This window comes from Eptesicus fuscus, chromosome 6, assembly GCF_027574615.1.
Source record: "Eptesicus fuscus isolate TK198812 chromosome 6, DD_ASM_mEF_20220401, whole genome shotgun sequence".
NCBI classification, from domain to species: domain Eukaryota; kingdom Metazoa; phylum Chordata; class Mammalia; order Chiroptera; family Vespertilionidae; genus Eptesicus; species Eptesicus fuscus.
The window spans coordinates 57,765,456-57,788,813 of record NC_072478.1 but is presented as its reverse complement, the minus strand read 5'-3'; the positions used below and the strand labels follow the sequence as shown (position 1 = coordinate 57,788,813).

General features: G+C 36.5%; 1 protein-coding gene and 1 pseudogene across 1 annotated transcript in view; one reads left to right on the top strand and one right to left on the bottom strand.

Moving 5' to 3' along the window:
* INPP4B (inositol polyphosphate-4-phosphatase type II B) overlaps positions 1–23,358 on the bottom strand; it is a 562,110-nt gene that overhangs the window by 71,976 nt on the left and 466,776 nt on the right. Inside the window, exons 16-18 of the mRNA XM_008143795.3 lie at positions 18,738–18,915; positions 12,157–12,360; positions 1,466–1,622 (exon numbers count right to left, since the gene is read on the bottom strand). Of these exons, the coding sequence (XP_008142017.2) occupies positions 1,466–1,622; positions 12,157–12,360; positions 18,738–18,915 (539 nt within the window). The remainder of the gene's footprint in view (positions 1–1,465; positions 1,623–12,156; positions 12,361–18,737; positions 18,916–23,358) is intronic.
* Positions 21,968–23,322, top strand: LOC129149530 (thioredoxin-like protein 4A; annotated as a pseudogene).

Genomic DNA, 23,358 nt, shown 5'->3' with positions numbered 1-23,358 from the left:
CTACCCCAGGTATGGGCTGGGTATAAATTTTGGGCTATTTGATAAATTAATTTTATGCCTTGAAAACCCATCAAGGGGCAGAACAAGTCATTAAAATGGATTCTGTTTCCTTACCTCCTTTTCTAGAGTAGTGTCTGGCTCATAGTTAATAGTCAAGAAATGTTCAATTAAAGAAAATAGAAATATATGATTTTTTATCATATAAATTATGACAAGCTTTCATTCTGATTCATGTAAAGTTATGGAACTGGACTAGATTCATTAGCTAATGAAACTAATATTATTAAAAAAGAAAATCCCCATTGACAGTTAAACCAAAGAGGTCTAAACATAAAGAACATTAGTGTAAACTATCCACCTATGTCAATGTACATAGAAGATGAAGACCATCTACAATAAAAAAAAATTGAAAGATTGATGTTTCACATAATTAAACCCCTGATGAAAATTGGACTAAAGAAAAATCAGGAAAACAAATTGGAAAAACAAATGTAATATTATAAGCATCCATATTTTCTTATAGCTCATTTTCTTCAAGTGAGAGGAAAAGCAGATTGCAGAAGAGTGTAGGGAAACACTGTTTTTCTCTCTAAACACTTAACACATCTAGCAAAAGGGCTGGGGCAACTCTCACAGCAGTTCTTATTACCATGAAAAAAAACCCACAGATGTTTGTCTTGGTTGTTGTTGTCAAAATTAATCAAATTACCTAAAAGATTTAAATAAAAAGCCATTTATAGGGACACAACTATAGTTGAAATTTTGATTATTATATTTGCTAGTCAACCTACTAATAAGCCATAGTTTTCAAATTATTTATCTATATACCTGTCTATCTATAGACACACACATTACATACCCACATGTCTATGCATATATATGTATGTGTGTGTATGGGTGTGTACATGTATCCATAAAAATCTAGACTTCCTAATATGTCTTTGGAATAATGCACAAACATATTATTCTTATATGGAATCAGACCTTCTTATATCTTTCTGAAATTATTCACACACAAAATATCCCTCAGAATGAGGAAAAAAGCATTTTATCTATCATATTTCATTCTTTTCAGGAACCATTATGAGATATTGTGTCCTGATATCTCTTGAGGTCTCTAAGAGTTTTAGGATCAGATGCTTGTTTTTCTTCCTAATAAAATTTTGTAGGAATGCATAAAAGTAGATTAAACTATGTCAGATTCTTTAAAAGAAAACACTGTTCTTCTTTGACAAGGTTGTTATGTAGCAAAAAAAAAAAAAAAGAGCATTGCAAGCAGTTCTGAAAACGCAACTGAGATGCAATTTGATAAGTAGCCTTCCATCATCCAAGCCAGAGCAGTGGAAAAGCGTGCTATCAGCACTTTCATCAAAGGCACTATTGACTCTTCTCTTTCTGTCTCATTTTATCATGACTTTCTCATTTTGTTTACTCAGTCAATGATTGGAGAGAAAAGATTCCTTACCCCTTGGGTGAGTTTTAACGGAGTCCACGACAGAGAGGTCCTGTCCTTCATCTCTGCTGTCACCGCCGTCTTCACTACCACCATCACTTTCAATCAGTTTGTCCACCATAGCAATAATGCAGTTCAGGCTCTTCCCCACGTTGGCCCACACCCTATCCTGAAAAGAGCATGAGTATCAATACACATTTTTAATTGCAAAAACAAGATAAGACAAAATCTTGATGCATCATTTTAGAGAAGCAAGTAGAGAAACCATCATGACAATGCATAGTGAGTGACTAGCTCTAATACCCTCATTAATTTGGCCAGACCATGGATACACAAGAAATATATTTTCTCTTAATAAAGCAAAATTTAAATGTTATAAATCTTTTAATTTAGTTGATTATTTTTCTCTGTCATAACGCAATGATAAATTACCATACAACATTAATCCACAATTGAGCTCAAAGTATGAAATTTTAAACTGGATATATTATCATTTTCTTATAATTTTCATTATCAATACTTAGAAAGAAAGCAAAGACATAGCAATATTTTTAAAGAATGCCTACCACTTACATTAGAAATTCCTGTTTTTCTTTTTATATTTTTATAATACATACACAAAGTTTACCATTTTTACAATTTTTAAGTGTACAACTCAGTGGCATTAAGTATATTGTTGTGTGACTATCACCACCATCCATCTCCAGAACTTTTGCGTCTTCCCCAGTTGAAACTCTACCCTTTAAACATGAACTCTTTCTTTCCTCCTTCAGCCCCTAGCAGCCATCACTGTACTTTATGTTTCTATGAATTTGTCTTCTCCAGGAAATGGAAGTTCTTATAGTGTGGTCTCCAGCTAATGGGAATGAACTCTGCTATTGAAGGAAAAGCGGGGAGAGGATTGCTCATTTTCCAGATTGGCTTTGTATGTGAGATACATTTTTAGCTCTCTTCTTCTTCTTTTTTTTTTTAATCCTCACCCAAGGATATTTTTCCATTGATTTGTAGAGAGAGTGGAAGAGAGAGGGAAAGACAGAGAGAAATATCGATGTGAGAGAAACACATTGATTGGTTGCCTCCTACAGGAGCCCTGACCATGGCCCGGGCCAGGCAGGAGTCTGTAATCAAGGTAAATACCCTTGACTAGAATTGAACAGGGGACTCTTCAGTCTGCAGGCCAAAACTCTATCCACTGAGCCAAACTAGCTAGGGGTCAGCTCTCTTCTTGTTGCTCATGTTGGGAGAAACTGAATTTTCATTAAAATGCAAGCAATATTGAATGCTGCTTTCCTTCCTTCTTTCCTTCCTTTTTTTATTCTTTACCTGAGAATATGTTTTTTTATTTTAGAAAGAGAGGAAGGGAATGAGAGAGAGAAACATCATATATGCCCCACCTAGGGATGGAACCTGCAAACTAGGTATGTGCCCCGACTGGGACTCAAACCCACAACCTTTTGATGTATGGGATGATGCTCCAACCAGTTGAGCCACCTGTCTAGGGCTGCATGCTGCCTTTCTTCTTCTTCTTTTTTTAAATTATCTTTATTGTTGAAAGTATTACAGATGTTTATGTAAAGTAATACAAGGGATGGGTCAATTTATCTTAACCACATCTCTGAACAGCCTGAACAGAAGATGATTTAAAAGGATAATTTTACAGTCTATACCTATATGCTACTGTTGTTCCTTTACTTACATCTCACATGATAGGATTCAATTGATATGAAAAGTAGCCTTTGCAGCCATTAGAGAGATCTTTATTGGTATGAGGAACAGAGTGAAACAAGTTTATCAATCAAGACCCAAAACCATATATGTAGTAAGGGGTTATATGGCAAATAGTAGAAAAAACATTTAAGTCATTAAATGCTTAGAGGACACATGAGCTGGGAGAGTGTTTGTTGGGGGTGAGAAATTGAGCAGTTTCTTATGCACAGTTCATGCATAATCAGATAATCTATTAAAGATACACTCAGCAGAACACCCAGAATAGACTCATTCTATTCTTTTCCCTTTGGGGAGAATATCCTATCTAGCTCATAGTGAGAGAACTCTGAACTTTGCTGGTCATGCTTCTTTCTCTTTTATGGCATCTAAATAGTATATTAAAGTTGTTTATTTGGTATGCACTTCTGTCTCTAATACCAGATTATGACTTATTTGGAACCTGTGTCCTCAATATATTGCACAGGGCCTGGAAGAAAGGCAGAGAGAGAGGGAGGGAGGGAGGGGTGAGAGAAGTTCAGCATTGCTTAACTGATCAACTTTTCTAGATCTAATTTTTTTTTTATCAGCAAGAATGTGAAAACTAAACCAGAGCTGGCATGGGGAGTCCAAAGTAGCCCTGGCATATCTATATCTCTATGCACAATTTCCCACATGTCATTACCAATTTCTGAGGACTTTGATTAGAACAGGCATATGGATTAGCAGGGCCAATCTCCATCTTTAAAAAGAAGCTTCGGTGTATCCTTGATTGAATGCAATTTGCACTATACTGGCCTAGCTCAACATAGCAAACCTGTCTTATTTTAATAGCTTGATAGTTCTCTTCTCTGATCCAAAGTTTACAGAGACTGCTAGATGAAAGGAGTTGTACTTAAAATACGCCATGGCATAAACTGCAACATGTATGCATAAACTGCAACATGTAATACACACACACACACACACACACACACACACACACACACACACACACACCAGGTCCACTAAAAATAGGCATACATTTGACATCCATCAGAATTAAGTGAGATTTCCCAGTGTTTGCTTCCTATTGATCCTCCTGCTTAACTTCACTTATTTACTTATGTAAAAATCCCTGACCTTCCTTTCCAATAACCACACTGCTGGTCTTAGCCCAAAATTCAGCCCCTAGTCACACAGTGGATTCAGATAAGCAGCCACAGTTTCTCCAGTATTGATCTCTCTACATTCCTGTTGTTTGGACCCAGACCTATATATCAGCTATCACACAAACAGGTCTACACATGAGTGCCACATTTATCTTCATTGATTACCACGCTCAAGTCATCAGTCCTCTGGTCAAAAGCAGGCTAAGCACTGCAGCGAATCTTCATTCTTCTCTCAGCCTAGAGTCACCTCTGTAGTTGAGTCAACCTAGAAAATTCTCCTTATTTCTTGTTACTCTGAAAACTTTACCAGGTCAGTCATCTTGCTCTCCTAGCAACATCCTATTAAATAGCTTAACATATATTTTCTGGGCACCTGCTGCATGCCTGTTCAGTGCTGATCATTGGAGACATGAAGGAAACCTTGGAGGAACTTATATTTCTACCTGGACACATGCTGCTTTTTATGCTTCGAATACCTTCCTCCTTCTCTTCCATCAACCCAAATACTAACTTTTTCAAGTCTGCCCTTCCTCTGCTTAATGCATTTTTGCTGTTTGATGGACAGAGGGCTCTATGAGGAAAATGACTATTATTCATTAATCCTTTTATTCTCAGGTCCTTAGAAAGGAAGGAAGGAAGGAAGGAAAAGGAAGGAAGGAAGGAAGGAAGGAAGGAAGGAAGGAAGGAAGGAAGGAAGGAAGGAAGGAAGGAAGGAAGGGAAAGAAAGAATAATAGAAGGAAAGGTTATATATTTTTTTCTAACTATATATAATTTCTTTATATAATTTCTCTCTGAATCTGTTCATCATTTTAAAAAAATGATTTCAGAGAGAGGAAGGGAGAAGAGAAAGAGAGAAATATTTATGAGAGAGAGAAACATTAATCAGTTGCTTCCCACATGAGCCCCCAACAGGGGATAGAACCATGGAGGATAGAACCGGCAACCTGGGTATGTGCCGTGATGGAGAAGTGAACCCGCCAACTTTTGGTATATAGGATGACGCTCCAACCAACTGAGCCACACTGGCCAGGGATCTTTTCAACATTTTTAATGTGTATCACTCAACCATATCTATTCTGGGAATCTCAATATCTCTGCTTATTTTATGAGTGCTGGCCATTCACTTGAATTAGATGATATGGTTGTTGAGATCAGAATCCACATTTTATAGTTACCAGTAATTTGTTTTCCCCCAAGTACCTATAGCATTGCTACACACCACTGGTGCTTAATTAACATCTGTTGATTGACTGAATAACTAGCTACTTAGGAATAAAAAGAAATTAATATACAACTTTAAGTATTACCACATCTTCAAATTAAAGTTATAATTAAGATCAAACTCACAGGCTGAGTTCACTCTAATTAATGCCACATCATGCTAAAGCTTTCAATTCAGGAAAAATATTAAATAAAGCAATTGTTTAGTAAAAAAATTTCTACTGATTGGCTAAGGCTTTTAATTTTAAGTTGGTAATTGGTTGTTATCTGTATATCATTAGATAGTTGCACAACTAGTTGAATTATATGACAATATTAGTCAGTGTGCTGCATACCACCAATTTCCAGGATTGGTTTTTAAAAAAATGAATGTACCCCAATATATTAACATTCTGCCTGTATATGCCTCAGCATTTCTTTTAACAATTCATTAAATTTGGGGTATTCAAAGATTTCTATTTAGGAAATAATGTATGACTATTCACATTAAAATCTATTTAAGTTTAAGGATACTTGATTTAATGTAATCATACATTTTTAAAGTGTGTATGTAAGTTTGCATATTTATTATTTACAGGCACTTCAAAATATTTGACATTGAACCAGGCATTTTAAGAGTTGGGAAAATATCCAATGGAGAGGATGATATCCAACATAAAACCACAGGAAAATCACCACTCCTTTAACAAAAATAAAATATCTCTGTTAAAAACATTGATTTGAGTTGAAGGATGAACTGCTGATTCTGCAAATCCCTCCATTCATTCTGAAAAAATACATTGAACGTGAATGGAGGAAACACTGCATTAGGTGCTATAAAACAGGGGACTGAAGGTTAATGTAATAATTGCATGTGGGAAAATCTAGAATTGACCAGCATTTCATGAATATGCATGCCCATAAAGATCTCATTTGGGGCTTCTCTTCTTTAATAGAACATTTGTGCATTTTAATGGACAGTCATGAACTTTGCTTAATCACCTTTTGTGGACTTTAATATAAAATAAGTATTCAAAGCTCATTTCTCCTGGGTGAAATGGGCTGGAGAAGTTCAGGAATGTTCCCATCCATCAAAAAAACAGATGATAGAACCCATTCAGTTGCCATGTCAGAAACTGGCCTAATTCTCCCTGTCTTTTCCTGCCCTTTCTGATGGGGAGAGCAGATGCTTTGCTTTCAATGTCCCGTCTTCATTACAAGGTTAACAAAACCCAACAATCCTACTATGTGTGACTTAGGGAATAAAAATAAAAAGGCTGGGACAAGGGGAAAATAGTTGCTTCTACTCATATTTGTTGGGAAAAAATAGAACATTATTTCTGTGTAAGTAGGACTTTGTAATTGCCATGTGATAATCAAAAGAAGTTAAAATGGCCACCACTGTGTTTCTGGAAGCTTCTGGAGCCCCTAACTCACCATGTTCTTAGCTTTGGTCATCTCTGATATTCTGTGTCCATCCTGAATTTTACCACTTTCCATGTTTGGTGGTAATTTAAAGTAACTTGAATAGTCACCTCAAAGTTGATTCTGAAATGAAAATATGCACTAAGGAGAGAGGATATAACTGGGTATTTTGACTGGAAGAGAGAAACAAAATCCTTAAAATAATTCATGAATTCCAGTGTGTATGTGGGAGGGGGGAGGGTTGAGGTGCCTGGCATAGTGCAGTTATATTAAATAGACATAGTCTGTGTTTCAAAATAAAAACATAAACAAGAACAGTATTTTGAGGGCAAATTTCAGTCATTAATTTACTCTACAAATGAGTATCCAGCACCTTTTATGTTCTGTTAACTGCAGCGATACAACAGTGAACATGACACTGTCTTTGTCCTTTAGGAGCTTATAAAGTTCAAGAACACAAGGAAGAAACAGACTGGTTATAATTCAGTGTTCACGAGGCTGAGTGATCATGGGATGTAAGAATAATGCTTTATTATACAAAGTGTTTTGGAGTTGAATGCATATACACACATACTATACATCTGTCTGTCTGTCTACCTATTACATAAATTTGGAAATAATTGGTCATATTTTAGTGAAAATTTTATTCATTTTGATTACTAAATTATAAGGTGTTGCTTGAGAAAAGTTAAATCATAGGTTGGTATCTAGTTGTCCATAAAAATTAATCACCTCTAAAAATTGAGAATGATTGATTTCCTTCTTATTAAGATCAGGTCAATGGTTTCACAAAGCATAATTCTAGCTAGTCAGAAAACTGAACAGATTCTCTTTTGAAAATCAATTTGCATAGGTATCCCTGCGTTATGCATGACCTGAATGATTTTCCCTAGAGGTAAAGTCTAAGATGAAGACAGAAGCCTGCAAGAGACGCTGAGAATACAAATCACTGAAGATTGCTTATAGGGTTATCTGGCAAAAATACGTTTGTCCTCAACAGTTAATAATATTTTGAAACTATCTGTGATCATTGCTACCAATTATGGTAATATAAACTGCTCTATTAATACTTCTGTTAAGATTAGGCATTCATATTTGTTCTAGACATCATTAGAGAAAGGTGTAATACCAAATGAACTGTGAGATGTTGATAACAAACATATTAGAAACTGGTTTGTGTAAATCTTATTCCAAAATGCAATCTTTGCGAATATTGAGTTACAGAGAAATCACATTTTTTTTCAGGATATAAATGGACTTTATTATCAGGATGCCTGACATAAATATTACTGTGAATCTGTACTATTGTTTCTATGATCTATAAAATTCTTAAAAAGTTATTATGGATTAATGTGGATCATCTATTGTGTTCATGTGACATAAACACATTTTACCTTAATATGGCATAGCAAATGTTCTCCTAACTTAAGAATGCAACTAAAATTTAAAATTTGATTTACATTTACAACATGAAGAAGGGAATTAATTAGGTAATTTGAATGCTGAAATGTCTGATACAGAAATGTAGTTCAGCTAAAAAGTAGGTTTGGGATAAATAATAATAGTTTTCCTATTCTTCTCTTTGATAGAATGTATCAGAATATAAAGGTTCAGAAGTTTCTTTTTTTAAAGCTTTTTTTAAACAATTTTTTAAATGAAGGTAGGCAGACTTCAGCCCAAACACATCAATGTACTAATGTTGACATTAAATCACAGTGTTACAGGGAATAGTATAATTACTGGAAACTACAAAACTGGGTCAACTTAATCCTTTGGTTGGATGACATGCTTTCATATTTTGAACAAACTAATCTTGGAATCCCAGCTGTTGGAAGCATCTGTTGTAGAAATGTAGAGGAAGACAAGCAGTATGTCATCTTTACCAGCTCAAAGATGAAGAATGCTATATTAGCCTATTTGCACAGATTGTCATAAAATCTCAATATTCCTTTGGAACTTAATTTTTACCAACTTTTCAGGAAATCAACCTTCAAAGCACTCAATAATTAATAAGTAAAATTATGCAAATAACAGACTTTTTTGGTCAGTGATCATTTTAGTTTCAATCTCTTCCATACTGACTAGATAATTATTATCTAGATTCACGTCACCAATTTTGCTAACAAAACAAGTTGAAAAGAGGCAGGCTCACATTGATTTAGAATTAATAAAGATTCATTCTCATGACCTCAAAAAGAAAGATTCTGCATGTGTCAGCAGAGTATTCAGAAGTTATTTACTAACATGCATTTACTTTCAAAATATTTATTGTAAGAAGCTCCATGCAGTTGTTCATGTTAGGCAACTGTTAAAACCACAGTCACTACAGGAAATTAAATAGAACAAATAGATTTTTAAAAATGGAGCTACTGTGATCTTATGTCTAAACCTAAACCAATGTAAGTGATCAGAGAATACTTTCATATGATATCACAGAAACCCAATTAAATTTATTTAAAACATTGAATTAATTCAGGAAGTTGACTAGACTTGTAATCAGCGCTGAAACTTTTCTAATACCTAATTAGCTAGAAAAGTGGTACACAGACTTGTTTCCAATTCATTTACTAGCACAATCTCCAAAGGCATTTTCAATTGGCTATATTTTCTTTGAATTTATAAAACTTTTCAAAGTTAGTTAAAGCTTTGGAAATAATGTTAAATGGTTATAGCTTTGGTGAAATTTTTTTCTGTTTTTTTTTTTAAAGAATTTTCATGTCTTGACAAAGAAATTTTTTTTAATAGAAAGTGGTTAACAATAAGAATCTATCTAACAATCAAAATCTATTATTGCTGGCAAATAGAGTAAAATTATTTTGGGAGTAGAGAGTTAGAAGTAACTTCTCTGAGTGAGAAATATTTCCCTTGTAATTATGGTAAATTTAGACAAAGTTTTATATACTTTCTAATAACAATGGGATCCAGAGATGAAGAGTCCTTATGAAAAGGGGAATTTGGAGACAGAGTAGCATCTCAGAAGAACATCATGAGGACATGAAGATGACCACCTACAAGCCAAGGAGAAGGCCCGGAAAAGCTCCTTTTTTCACTGCCCTCAGAACAGCAGTTCAGTGACCCACCCCACTGAACTGAATGGTTCACTGGATACCTCTTCACCTCACCGTATGTTTCCCACTCCCTTCCATCTTTGCCTGTCATAAGAAGGTTCTGTGTATCAAATGTTGACTTGAAGTCACATTAATGGAGCCCACCTTCTACCATCTGTCTCTCTCCAACGTTTGTCATAACCTTTTGCCACTATTTGTTAACATGTTTTTATCTACCACTTGACTCTGAGGACCTAATACTTACCTTCCAATTTGGAACAGCTACGATTTAGAAAGTCCCCAAAATTATGTAAAGTAAAGGAAATAAGGAGGGAGGCAGAAGAGGGACATTTTTGTGTAGCAGGAAGAAGGTGAGATATGAGGGAGGATTAGCATAACACAGTGAGGTGAAAATTATAAAAACCAATGATACCCCAAATTCTAAAATTCTCACTTGAGTTTACATAAAATGGTAATTATTTATGAAAATGAAAAGCTTAAGTTCTTTTCTGTATCTACCCAAACTCTTAAAACTCATAATATGCATTTTTTGATAGAGCAGTTTATAATATGCAGTTTTCTCTTTTATCACAAGGAATAGTACTGATCCTCATAATCAGATTATTTAAGTTAAATATCCTAAAAAAGAAAATATAGAAAAAATTCTACAGTCATCCAATGCCTTGGCCTGGGCCTTTCCAGGTAATGGAGTACTATCACACAGGTAAATCGTTTATCTCATGACCACCCTAAGCCAAACAGGTGTTTGCAGTTGAGAAAATTGAACTTCAGAGAGGTTAGGAGGGACGAGTGCCTTGGAGCTCTCAATAAATTGAAGGAAAAGGTGAGGTAAAAGGCAGAAATATTAGATTTGCTCTTTTGAAAATGCTTCCGTGGGAAGAATGCAATCTTAATCAGCAACAACAGATACTTATTCAGCATTTACCTCTTGGAACCCAGCTCTGTTTTTCCTGTGATAGAAATTTTATCAGAAGAAAGAGCAACCATCACTTCACAGCACTTGAGACAGCAATTTTTTTTGAGAGGTCTGGGCCTTTCCAATAATTTACTCCCTGAACACTTTTACATTCTGGGTTGCAGGAATACTAATTATTAACTGTTTAACATCTAATACAGCTAGCATACGCTTTTCTTGGTTAAAAATATGCTACAGTAAAGCATTTCCTTCCGTGTGGGCATATAATTTGGAGAGAGTCTTAGAAAATTGATAGGTATTGATTCAGGAATAACACACTGGTCTCCCTCACCCAGCACCTTCATGTTTCTCCTGTCTTATCTGCCCAACTAGAGTTCCCATCCACACTGGCTTCTTTTGTTTACTTGTCTTTACCTTTTTTTTAAAAAATAGTATGTTTTTATTGACTTTTTTTTTTTTTTTTAGAGAGAGAGAGGTAGGAAGTGGGGGGAAAGAGAAACATCCCTGAAAGAGAGAAACATTGATCTACTGCCTCCTCCATGTCCCCTACTGGGGATAGAGCCAGAAACCAGGGTATGTGCCCTGCCCAGGAATCGAACCAGCGACCTACTGGTGCATGGGACGATGGTCAACCAACTGAGCCAAACTGGCCAGGGCACTTGGCTTTTCTTTTTTCAGATGCTTTATGTGGCCATCCTTCTGCTAATTTTAGAACACCTAGAGGAACATCTTTTTAATCATAGAACCATGAGGAGAGAGATTTGAGAGATCTTTATGTCCACTGCCATTTAAATGCCAATACATTCTAACCTATGTCTGGAACTAAAACACTGGGTTACAACAATGAAAATACTTGTTGCATCCAAGTACTGCATTATAGATAATTTCAGACTCCTTTTCTAAAGCACAATTGTAATGGTTTATATTACCTTGGCAATAAATAAGGAAAGATATTATAGAATCTAGCAATTATGGCATCTTTGCTTTGATGACATATTCTTGGTTGTATATATATGATTTATTTGACAGCAAATACATTTTTATGTCAAATAAATGTGATCTAGGAATAAAACTTCCATTTATAATTTGCCCTGAAGTAAAAATGAGACTGATTCACCCACAATCTGTATCATGACTGCTTTCTACCTTGTTTGGATAAAAAGCAGAGATTTCTTATTATGCTGACTTAATTTCCCAGGACTGAACATTGGGAAGGAAGTGATGTGCAAGAGACTTACCCACTCTTCCTCATCATAGTCTGAATGATGGGGTATGGAGTCTTGCCTTCTCATTGGTGGGGGTAGATCCTGGGGACTGCTCTCCTCTGTGCTGCTCTTAGGCGAGGGTGGCTTTTTAAGGATGCCTCCTGGCCTGGCAGTGTAAAGTGCTAAAAGAGCACTTCTGACCAGCTGATCCTTAAAAGCATGAACAAAAAGCTCTGTCTGGAAAGAAATTGACAAGGATTAGAAATACCATGGTAGGCATCTCAGCATAGAGCTATGAAAAGGTCAATTGCAGATTTGTTGGCACTTGAGAGAAAATGATTCATACCAATCAATGGAACATAGTTTGGTTTGGGGACATTGCCAAGGCCTTGAGTCCTACTGCTCTAAAAGCCAATGCGGAGGTTCCATGTGCGCTATAAACACCATCTGTCTCCTCAGCCCCTCACTTTTAGTTCCACATCCTATCTTTGGAGCTGGATTTCACTAGGAATAATCATTTGAAACCCATCTTCTTTTCAAGTAATTCCAAATAGACCTTAAAGGAAAATGCCACCAGACTATGGATAGTCTACATTTTAAAGAAAGACATGTCTTTTAGAGGCAGGAGACTTGCTTTTTACAAATTTCAACAGTAGAGATGACATAAGCAGTCTTCTCATGAAAACATTTGGCTTTTATTCCTTATTATCGCCCTCTAACTGTCTCCTCCACCAAATGGTTTCAGTAGGGCTCGATGTTAAGCGAGGTTACTGTAAAATCTACCAGGGAGGATTTTACAGGCTGATGGTAAATAACCTAGTGAGTACTGGAATAATGACAGCTTCCCAGCGATAAAGAACTTCACAGCTGTACTTTTCAATTTCCCGATGAAATGTTTAATAGCTTCACCCCGTAATATACTGGAGGGGGCAGTGATTGATTTTCTGTGTCATAGTACACTTAGCATGCACATGGGCTCACAATCTGTTCAAAGAGTGGAGAAGTCACTCACGCACTGACCTATATTGTTATCATATTTATCCTTTGTAATCTCTTAGGAAAGGGTCCTTTAAGTCATAGCATTATTTTCAATAACAGCTGATATAATTACCATTTAATGTGACTCTTGACTACAATGCTGACTGCTGTAAGTCTATAGCTGTAAGTCTAGGTACCTGTTTATTGGTGCTCTCTCAATGTACAGTCAACACTGCCATGTCTAACTGGTGGTTACTAAATTGTCTCTGTCTCCCTGTTGTGTCCATGCAATTAAAGAAAAATCAGTTAAACCACGGGTAAAGCAGGGACCTAATAAGATGATGTCATAGCTCTTCTTTGCAATAGATCATGAAATTCTAGAACTGAAACGGACTTTAAAATGGACCTCTTCATTTACCAGATAAGGAAACTAAGAAATCAGTGTGGCAACCTGTCCAAGGCAGACTGCATATTAGCAGCACAAAAGGGACAGATCCCGTTTTCTGACAAATTCAGTAGCTCTCCCCCTTACTCCACACCACCTCCCAGCCACTGCAACTAGAGGTTTCTGTCTTTCCCCTTCTTCCCAACCTCAAACTTCCCAAGTGTTTTGAAAAGCTACCAGCTCTCAGAATTCATTGTGTCCACAATTGCCCATGTAACTATCTTCACTGCTAAACTTTATTGGATATTTTAAACACTCTTTTAATCTAGAGGCACTTTAAAGGGTATTAAACAAGAAATATGGAAAAAAGAGTATATAAGAATAAAATATTGGAAAATATTTTTATAATAAACTAGGAAATCAAAATAAAAAGCACCTTTTTTATTAAAAAATAACACTTGGAAAAATTGGCTTGACAGTATTCAAACAAGTCAGTATAGTTATAGCAAAATGGGGAAATATGTTGTTTATATAATATTCCATATAACATAAATGTGTCTATCAATGTTAATGTAAATATTAAAAATGTGAATTTATTTCCATTCAACTTAACTAGACTATTTCTCTGTTGGTAATTTCAATAAAGTCTTTTGATTTATTTTTAGAGCAAAACAGCTTGCCTTCTTTGAATTCCTGCTACTACATCTCTAGTCCTATACCACTCACATAACTACCATGTAGCTAAATATCTATTCACATGCAATGAAATCTTGTATGATTCTTATCATTGCAATCATTTTCTTCTGATAGCATGCACACACTCCATTTATTCAAATCTCATTTGGGTTGATTTATCACCAAGTCATGGGAGATAATACAGTAGATTCTTATAGTTTTACAACTCAGAAATTTTGGGTTGTAATATAATATAATACACAAAATCTTAAGAGAACACAATAATAGCTGATCTTTTACTTTGTGTTTATACTGAAAAACTTATCTGACTCCTTGGAAACTCTCAAGATCCTGTATGTAGAATCGCATTCTGTTAGAAAATAGAAAATAGTCTATTCACATGACCTGGAAACAAATCTTAATTTTCTTGAGCAGCATTACTTAGTATAGGCCAATGTAGACCTTGATATTTTAAAGTCAAATAAGTAAGTGTATAGAGATTAATATAGTCCACAGAATTCCAAAACGACTGTATTTTGTTGTTCTTACAACTGAGAGGATACTAGGGAAGCTAAAAGTCATGGCTAGAATGTGACTATGTCTCTGAGTTGCCTCTTGCCTTGGAGTTCTGATAAGCTATTTTCTTTTCTGACTCAGCTCACATTACATTAAGTTAAAAAGAAAGGTTGTCTAAATGCTTTCATAAGAGTAGGCAAAACAATTCATTTAAAATATCAGTTCAATAATATAATAAAAAAGCATAAACTTAAGCAAAGGCAACCCATTTCTCTTGTTTGATATTTTAAAGAGAGAAATGTTATCTGAAAAATGAAATGTTTTTCTGCCTTACTGACATTTCTCCAATTCATATTCTCATATATATTTTCAAAGTAACTTGAATTATCAGCAAGTATAAAAGTACTAAAAATTATTTCTCCTGGGAATAAATTTCCTAGTTTCCTGACTATCAATGGCAGAGAAATAGTTAGGATATGTTCATTTAAAATGACTCTTTTTAACTAGAAATCTCAACAAATTAATCAAAGTCCTCTTCTATTTGGAATGATCTTGTTGTCACTGAAAAAAATTCAAAGCTATGTCTAATCCCACCTGCAATATGGAATTAGCCAACGGAATAAACAAGTACTATCATTTTAGTTGTCATATATATGGCAAGAAAGAATCCCGTTTATTTTTAAATTTGATATGCTTTAATTATTCTGCAGGGTATTGGAAAATAGGCAGCATAGAGAGATAAACTATATGATCCTTCTAACTATCTAGCTTACTTCCAGAGGCAGTTTCCAGGCTATGGCACAAGGAGGAAGAAGCCACATATGAATTTCTCAAACCGAGAAAACAGAGATTAGAGCTTGGAAAAGCCAAAGTGGTTAGTTAGAATTCACAGAAAAGAGTGCCCGAAAGGAGGGAACTGCACACAGAAAGAGCCCTGATGATCTGTAAATGGGTGCTTTTACATCTTTACCTGAGTACTGATCTGCATGTACTAGAGGATCGGGGTCATAAGGGCTGGGAATAGCTCATCTTCCCACCAGCAGAGTGGGCTTTGTAATGCATAGGGCATCATGTAGAGCCCTCAGAAGGGTGTGGCCCTAGTAGTGGGGCTAAATTAGTCCTAGGTTAAAGGCTGCTCTGGCTCCTGCTCTAACAGGGCTTAAAAATAAGGCTTGAAAGGATCTTACTGATTGCTAATAACTTAACTTCACACCAGCACAAAATCCAACATTATTTAAAGGAATACAATAAAATCCAGCAACCAAGAAGGTAAAACACAAAATTCCTGATATTCAATAGAATATACCAAGCATATAATGAAGCAGAAAATTTTGACCCATAATTAAAAAAAAACACACAGAGGTAGCTGATTTTATCTCCCTCCCAACTGCCTGCTTCCTTGCTGATGTTGAAACTACTGACCCACATGGGCAGCGGATCAAGGTTTGACTGCTCTACGACCTTCCTAGAGTGGCAGAAAGAAGTAGTCTGCCATCTTGCCCCCACAGCACAGGCACCACAGGAAAAAGGAAGTCACCCTGAAATGGAAAGTTCTGCAAGCTTGCTTTAAAAACAAACAAACAAACAAACAAACAAACAAAAAACAACAACAAAAAATAACCTTTTCGCTCAAACTTGCAAAAGTGTGCATTAAGTCATTAGTAGCAAATTTAATTAATTAATTAAAAAATAGAAGACCAGTCTTGGGGCATGGAGTCTGAACCACCAGCAGCATGGCTAGGTAGAAATGAATCATACTTTATTTTAAATCGTAAGTTACAAATTGTCTTCATAGACTATGCAAAACTCTGTTAACTTGGATAATTATTTGAACTTCCAGCAACACATTCTTAAAATGAAAATGCATGGCTTGTAAACCTAAAAAGATCCTCCTGGTTTCAAGGGCTGACAGATTTATTAGTAGACGAAGCATGTCTACTCAGTAAAAAAATATATAGGGGAAAAAGTTGGAGCGATGCTGAATTAAAGGAGGAGAAAATACGTGCCCTGTCCCCCACCCAAATCACTGCAGCAAGTTGTAAATGATGTATGAAATGACAAGGCCCTGCCCAATGCACAGGAAGAACATAAATACTGCTCTGTGATCACTGCAGCGATGTGCTACCTACTAACATTTCTGCTTAGGTGAATCCAAAGAGCCTCACCTCCACCCAGAAATTCCAAAAAGAACTGGACCAAAATGAAATTATATTATTTTACTGTGTGTAACACTTTCCTCTCCCCCCTTCTCTTTTCTCTGGCCATAATATATTTATTGAAGATTAGATATATTTATTGACTATCTGAATACTTAAGCATTGCTGACGAGTTTGTCTAAAATTTTCTTTGTAATTTTAAAAATGTAAAAGTCAAAATGCATATATTACATAGAGGATACCAGAAAGTTTCCTCCCCCCTTGGTTTTTCCCTCCTTGTGCTACAGCCTGGAAACTGCCTCTGGAAGGGAGCTAGACAATCAGTATGTACCCACTGCTTCATGATGAAGTAAAATAACACCAGTCACGAGGCCCCTAGCACAAGATTTGGCGAAGTTGGTACTTGTAAAATTTGGGTCACTTTTTCCCTCCTTGTCATGATAGAGGCACCTGATCTGACATAGAAGGAATGCTGCATTTCGAACTGGAAGTCTCGGGCTTTGACTTTTTTACTTTTTAATTAATTAGACAATGCACTTGACCTTTCTGAACAGGTATTAGCTAATTTTTAATAAAAATAGATATTACTTATATCCTATGAGAAAATTATAATAAAGTACTCTTTAAACTAAAATGTTAAATAAGTAAAAGGTATTATTATTATTATAAATTAGTATATCTGAATAAAAAATATACACCTATCATACCCAGGTTTCTATGAATCTGTTCTTTAGGGCTGCAAAAAACTACACTGTTATTTTATTCTAAAATTAGAGGCCCAGTGCACAGATTAGTGCACATTGAAAGGAAATTAATTACAAGACATATTTTAGAGGCCAGGGAGGAACGTGAGAGATTGGCCAGTTGGGGAGTGAGGAGGGACTACAGGAGTGCTCCAGGGCATGTCCAGCCTGTCTCGCCCAGTCCCGATTGGCCAGATCCCAGCAGCAAGCTAACCTACTGATTGGAGCATCTGCCCTCTGGTGGTCAGTGAGCATCATAGTAACTGGTCAAATGGTTGAACAGATGGTTGGACACTTAGCATATTAGGCTTTTATTATATAGAATAACACCATGAGAACTTTCTTTGGTCAGTTTCTTCAAGGACTTATTTACTGAAAGGATCTCATAATAAATTGCAAGGTGTCCTCAGAATGCAGAGGTTAAGGATAATTGTATTGGAATTGGACACCAGGACACCTGGTTTTATATTTAAAATCAAACCGCAATTTGTCGTTTTCTACCTTGGTTCTCTCTGGGTCATTCAGTTGCCCTGATTAGTTATGGAATTGATGTAGTATCTATCTTTGCCAGGCTACCTGTCCTCTCTGTATATAAGGTGCAAGTCACCCTTAGAAAAATTAAGGCTTAGGTCCCACTAACATTTCAAACAATAACTAATATTTTTGGAAAATTTTAGAACCTTCTCCCAGTAGATAATGTTGAAAGTGAATCAGGCAGAGAAATTACCCCATGTCACTGATAAGAATTCACATCCTAGTCCTGTTTTCAAATGAAGTGAATTCCTATTTAAATGTATAGCTTCATATGCATATAATTTAGGTGATCACCAGAGGAAAATAATTTTCAAACTCTGATTTAATTCATTTGACAAGGCCATGAACCAAAGAAAATGAAGGATGTCAAAGAAAAGAAAAAATATATATACCAACCAATAACAGGTTTCATTTCCTACCAGGAAAAAAAAAATCAGTGCTCAGTAAGATTTGAAAAGAGAATGAGGCCAATTCAGTTTGATCCTTTGGCAACACTTTGAAGCTTACTTTTTAACTTAGTCTATTTTACATTTCCAGGTGCTAGGAAAGGCAATGTATGCATAAAGCAACACCCATGCGGATTGGGGTATTTCATTTTCCCCACTGTAGGAATGATTTGGATCTTACTTTTTCTGAAAGCATCTTTAAAGAATTCTTCAAGCTGTCTGGAGAATGCTGGCTTGCAGAATTAAGCAGTAGGTCTGCATGGGTTGCTATCAGAGGTTGTAGTTGATTGATGTTGCTGAGAACTTCCTTTGCTTTGGCTGTGTTTTCAGGTGAATAGTAAATAAACTGGTAGCCAGTACTACAACAACAAAGAGAAAGACAAGTTATACACAAAGCAGAAAGAATTTGCAGCCCTTAATATCAGATGGCAAATCATAAACCTAAGTCCATATGTCATTACTTCCTATTGAACAGATAAGAACTATTCTAAGAGATTTTTACAGTGTCCTAAGAAGAGTTGTTGTTCTTTTAAAAATAAAATGAATAAGATATTTTTAAAGACTAGGTAATTACCTTGTTCTTACAAGGTAATTACCTAGGTAATTAATTACAACAAATCTAGTTCTTACAAGGTAATTAATTACAATAAATCTAGTTCTTACTCACCTACTAGAAGCATTCTTTATGTTTACACATATCAAATATTAACAATCAAAATAAATTAGTATTAGTGTTAATTATTAATAAATTCAAGGTCACACAGCACAGAGGGAAAAGACTGAATATAAATCCCGGCTCTGGTACTTACTAGCTGGGTGACCTTGAGCAGCCTTCTGCTTCCTCATGAGGGAGGTGGGCATAATTATCCAAACAATTATTTATAAGAGGTGGGTTGGGTTGGTGATCATTCATGGGAAGTGCCTAACAGAGTGCTTGACACAGAGCAAGCAGCCAGTAACTACTACCTCTATCTTCCCCCATGATCCTTGGGACAAAGGGAGTACATTTTAATAGCTGAGAAAAGAATTGAATGCCAAGTGGGCATATGGAGAATTTTATTGTAGAGAAAAAAGGCATTTCCAGCAAAAAAATTACATTATGCTATTTTATCATCACCCTTTTAGTTCCTGTGGTTTTTCATTTGTTATAAAAATATCTAAAATTGATTTCTGCCTTTTAAAACCATCATCTAGGAATTGGTCAAGCAGGTTATGTTATGGGGGTAGGAATTCCATGGAGGGAAGAAATCTTTGGCCAGTTTCATTAGGAAAGATAAAGGAGGCATTCCAGCAGGGAAAGGAAGAAAATAGCAAAGCCCTAGGCAAAGGGGAAAAATAGAGAAGTCGTGGTTATTGCATTCACATGGTTGGTGCAAAGCATGCTTACATCCCTTTGTATCCAACTGTCAAAGCACTTTTCACAATACCTTGCTACTATGTTGGGTACTTGTTGAATATTTTCTCTATATTTACCAGTTACATTATTAAAATTCCCATCATTCCATTTCTTATTTTGAAATATTAGAACCCAATAAGAAAAATTCACATCTAGAAATCATTCTCCCCTTCCCTTTAAACACTAATGATTTTCAGGAGAAAGTATCCATTTCTTCAGGGAAATAATATTCTTTTGTAAACATATAATGACTATCATGCTACTTATTTAATTTTTTCTTGCATGCTAATGAAAAGGAATGTCCTTGCTTGCTCGGAGTATTCCTATGACAGGACAAGATGTCAATGAAGGGCATAGGTTTATGAAGAAAACACTTTGTTAATCTGTGACACTTAGGAGAATTTTCTCTCAATCTGGCATGTGACTTGAAATTTCAAAAGCAGAAGCTTAAAAATAAAAGATACTTTACCTACTCATCTACTAGTAGCCCTGCACACGAATCCGTGCGCTAGTAGCTCTCTGCCACCCTCCTGTAGCTCTCCGCCCACTGCCCCGCTCTCCTTTAGCTCCCCCTGCCCCCCTCCCCTATTCCCCCCTTATAGCTTGCTGCCCTGCCCCCTCCTGTAGCTCTCCACCGCCCACTTGTAGTTCACTGTCCCACCCTCCTGCAGATCCGTGATCCGGTCATTACACGGTCGGTCGTTATGCCTCATGGTGTAATGGATAATTAGTATATTCCTCTCTTATTATATAGGATATTTTAATGCCAATTATAGCCCTAGACAAATAACAATGGTGAGGAGGAGAAAGGAAACGATGTCCCTGTCAATTATTTAGGTCTCTTTCTGGCTCTCCCAATCTTAGGCAGGAGTGTGCTAAGGCCCTTAACAAAAATCATCTGTACTCAGATTTGGTACAAAGTTCAATCCACCGTGCTCTTTAGTAAATCAAACAACTGGGTGTTATTTTTTTAAAGATAATGATGATCTAAAGATATTGATGGGACACCGGGGTGGGGATGATGTTCGATGCCCAGCAGCTCTGACAGCAGAGAGTCAAAACTTACTACCCACCCGACACAGAAGGCAGTGTGTAGTGGCTGCTCCGTGATCCCTTTCCACTGATCTGCTCCTCTGGATTACACTTTGCTCTCTGGTGTCATCTTATGGGTACTTTCAGGCATCCCACGGTTTAGCTCTTGCTTGGAAAGCTAGCCTTCTCAAGGTCGGGTGGGCTCTTCCATTTTCCTCTTTACATAACTGTCCGCTTGTTGAGGATGTCATTCCTGGCCTCTCATACAGTCACTCCCGTACATTATTTTTTTCTATGTATTTCTTACTCTGCAAATTTCCTTAGTGTCTCCTCTCCATTTGAATCAAACATGTACATTTTCAAGATTTATTTCTCAAGTGTTCATTTTGTCTATCCTAGTTCAGCTGTGCTCAAATTTTAGCAGGCATAAGATTGACTTGGGGATGAGGACAGGGTCTGAGTGTTTTGCTTTTTTTAAGTGCAGATTTCCTGGCAATGCCAGGAGGTTCTGCCCAGTAGGTTGTAACATTTGTAACAAAGGGAAATCCCAATGCAGGTGGAGAGGAGAGCACTGGCAGGGACACCTGCTGTCATTGTTTTGACCCTTATCCCCGCTGAACCCTTGATCTTCTACACAATAATTCTGATAAAAGTTCAGTAATCTTGCCCTAAGTTCCTTATCCTGAACTAATTTTAATTTTCATAAACCTTTTACAAAGCTACTTTTGTACTCCATTTTTACATTTAGCACAAGATGCTTCGGTTCCTTTCCCATTACCAATGTTGCCTCCCCTAACTTTTTGCACCAGCCCTTCATCTCTTCCCTCCCAATATACCTCCCACCCACTTCCTCTCCTCCCCTCCAATACATTCTTCAGTCCCTGTCCTGGGACATCAGCATAACCCTGCCCCTGCTCCCAAGTTGGTCTGTCGGAGCGGAGTTAGGCAGCAGGCATCGCTTCTCCCACTTTGGTCTCATAACGATGAGCGCCTTACCTAGTGAGGCTGAAAGATTCATTTTCCACAATAAAAGCCAATGTTGGTGTCCAGGGTGAAATAGTATGGTATGGAAAAAAATATCGCCACCACAAAATAAGTTTAAGTAGACATAAATTTCATCTACCTATTCAGTGCCTTACTCTTAAACATGTCATAATTTTCACAGTTATAGCTTCTTAAATGGAAAGTTATGAGTACAATTCAATTATCGAGATAAAAAGAATATAGCAAAACTCTGTTTTATAGTGGTCTGAAATTTAAACTGAATCCAAACACTTGAATTAAGTATCAATCAGACAAAACCAGCAAAAGTACAACATGTCTGCTTGGACAAAAATTATTTTATAGGGTGTAAATAATATAGCAAATCATAGATCACGAAAATTGAAATTGGCTTCATAATAGTTTTCCACTGGTAAAATAATTAAAGTGTATATATGTGAATACATACACTTTACTTTCTATTTATTTAAATTCTTTAATATCATTTAATTAGAACACCCACATATTCACATGTAGGTGTGTACATGTTGTTATGGGGGTGTCATATTTTGGTTACATAAAGAAAAAATAAAGCAGGTAGTGAATTAATATTCATATTCATATACTCTAATTAGTACCAGGATACAATTTAGACAAGGACTGTATATCCTGAGTGAACATCCCACTTGGGTTGCTTTTTGCTGGTCCTCCTGCATCCCCATCCTCTAGCGTTGACTTACTTCAGGGTTCAGTCCTTGGAACTCCTCCTTTTAAAAAAATCTACATGTCCCTCCTAAATAATCTCATTTAATCTGGTGGTTTAAATACCTCAGTTGTGCTAATGACCCCCAAATTCACATGTCTAACCCAAACCTATTTTCTTGAACTCCAATTAAAAACAAAAGCCCTGGAACGCTGGGGCGGCCACTAGTTGGGAGGCCCTGTGTTAGCGGAGAGGCCAGTTGAGTCGCCAACGTGACGTACCTGATCCCGCACTTGCACAAGGTGGATGAGACCGTCCTTTCAGAAGACCTACGACATTTGGTTCGGGCACGATTGGGACACAAGTGCATGAAAGTGGACGAGGTTCTGGACAGCATAGCAGAGGAGCTTAAACATTTGGCAGTTATTCATCTTGTGGAAACTACCTTAGTACCTGACTTCAACAAAATGTATGAGTTATATGATCCGTGGACTGTCTTGCTTTTCTTCAGTGACAAGCACATCAGGATTGGCCTGGGTACCGGCAACAACCAGATCAACCAGGCCAAAGGAAGACAAGCAGGAGATGATCGACTTCATGGAGATTGTGTACCTACCAAGGCGCCCGGAAAGGCTGGCCTGGTCGTGTCCCTGAAGGACTGACTTCTCCACAAAGTACAGATACTGAACG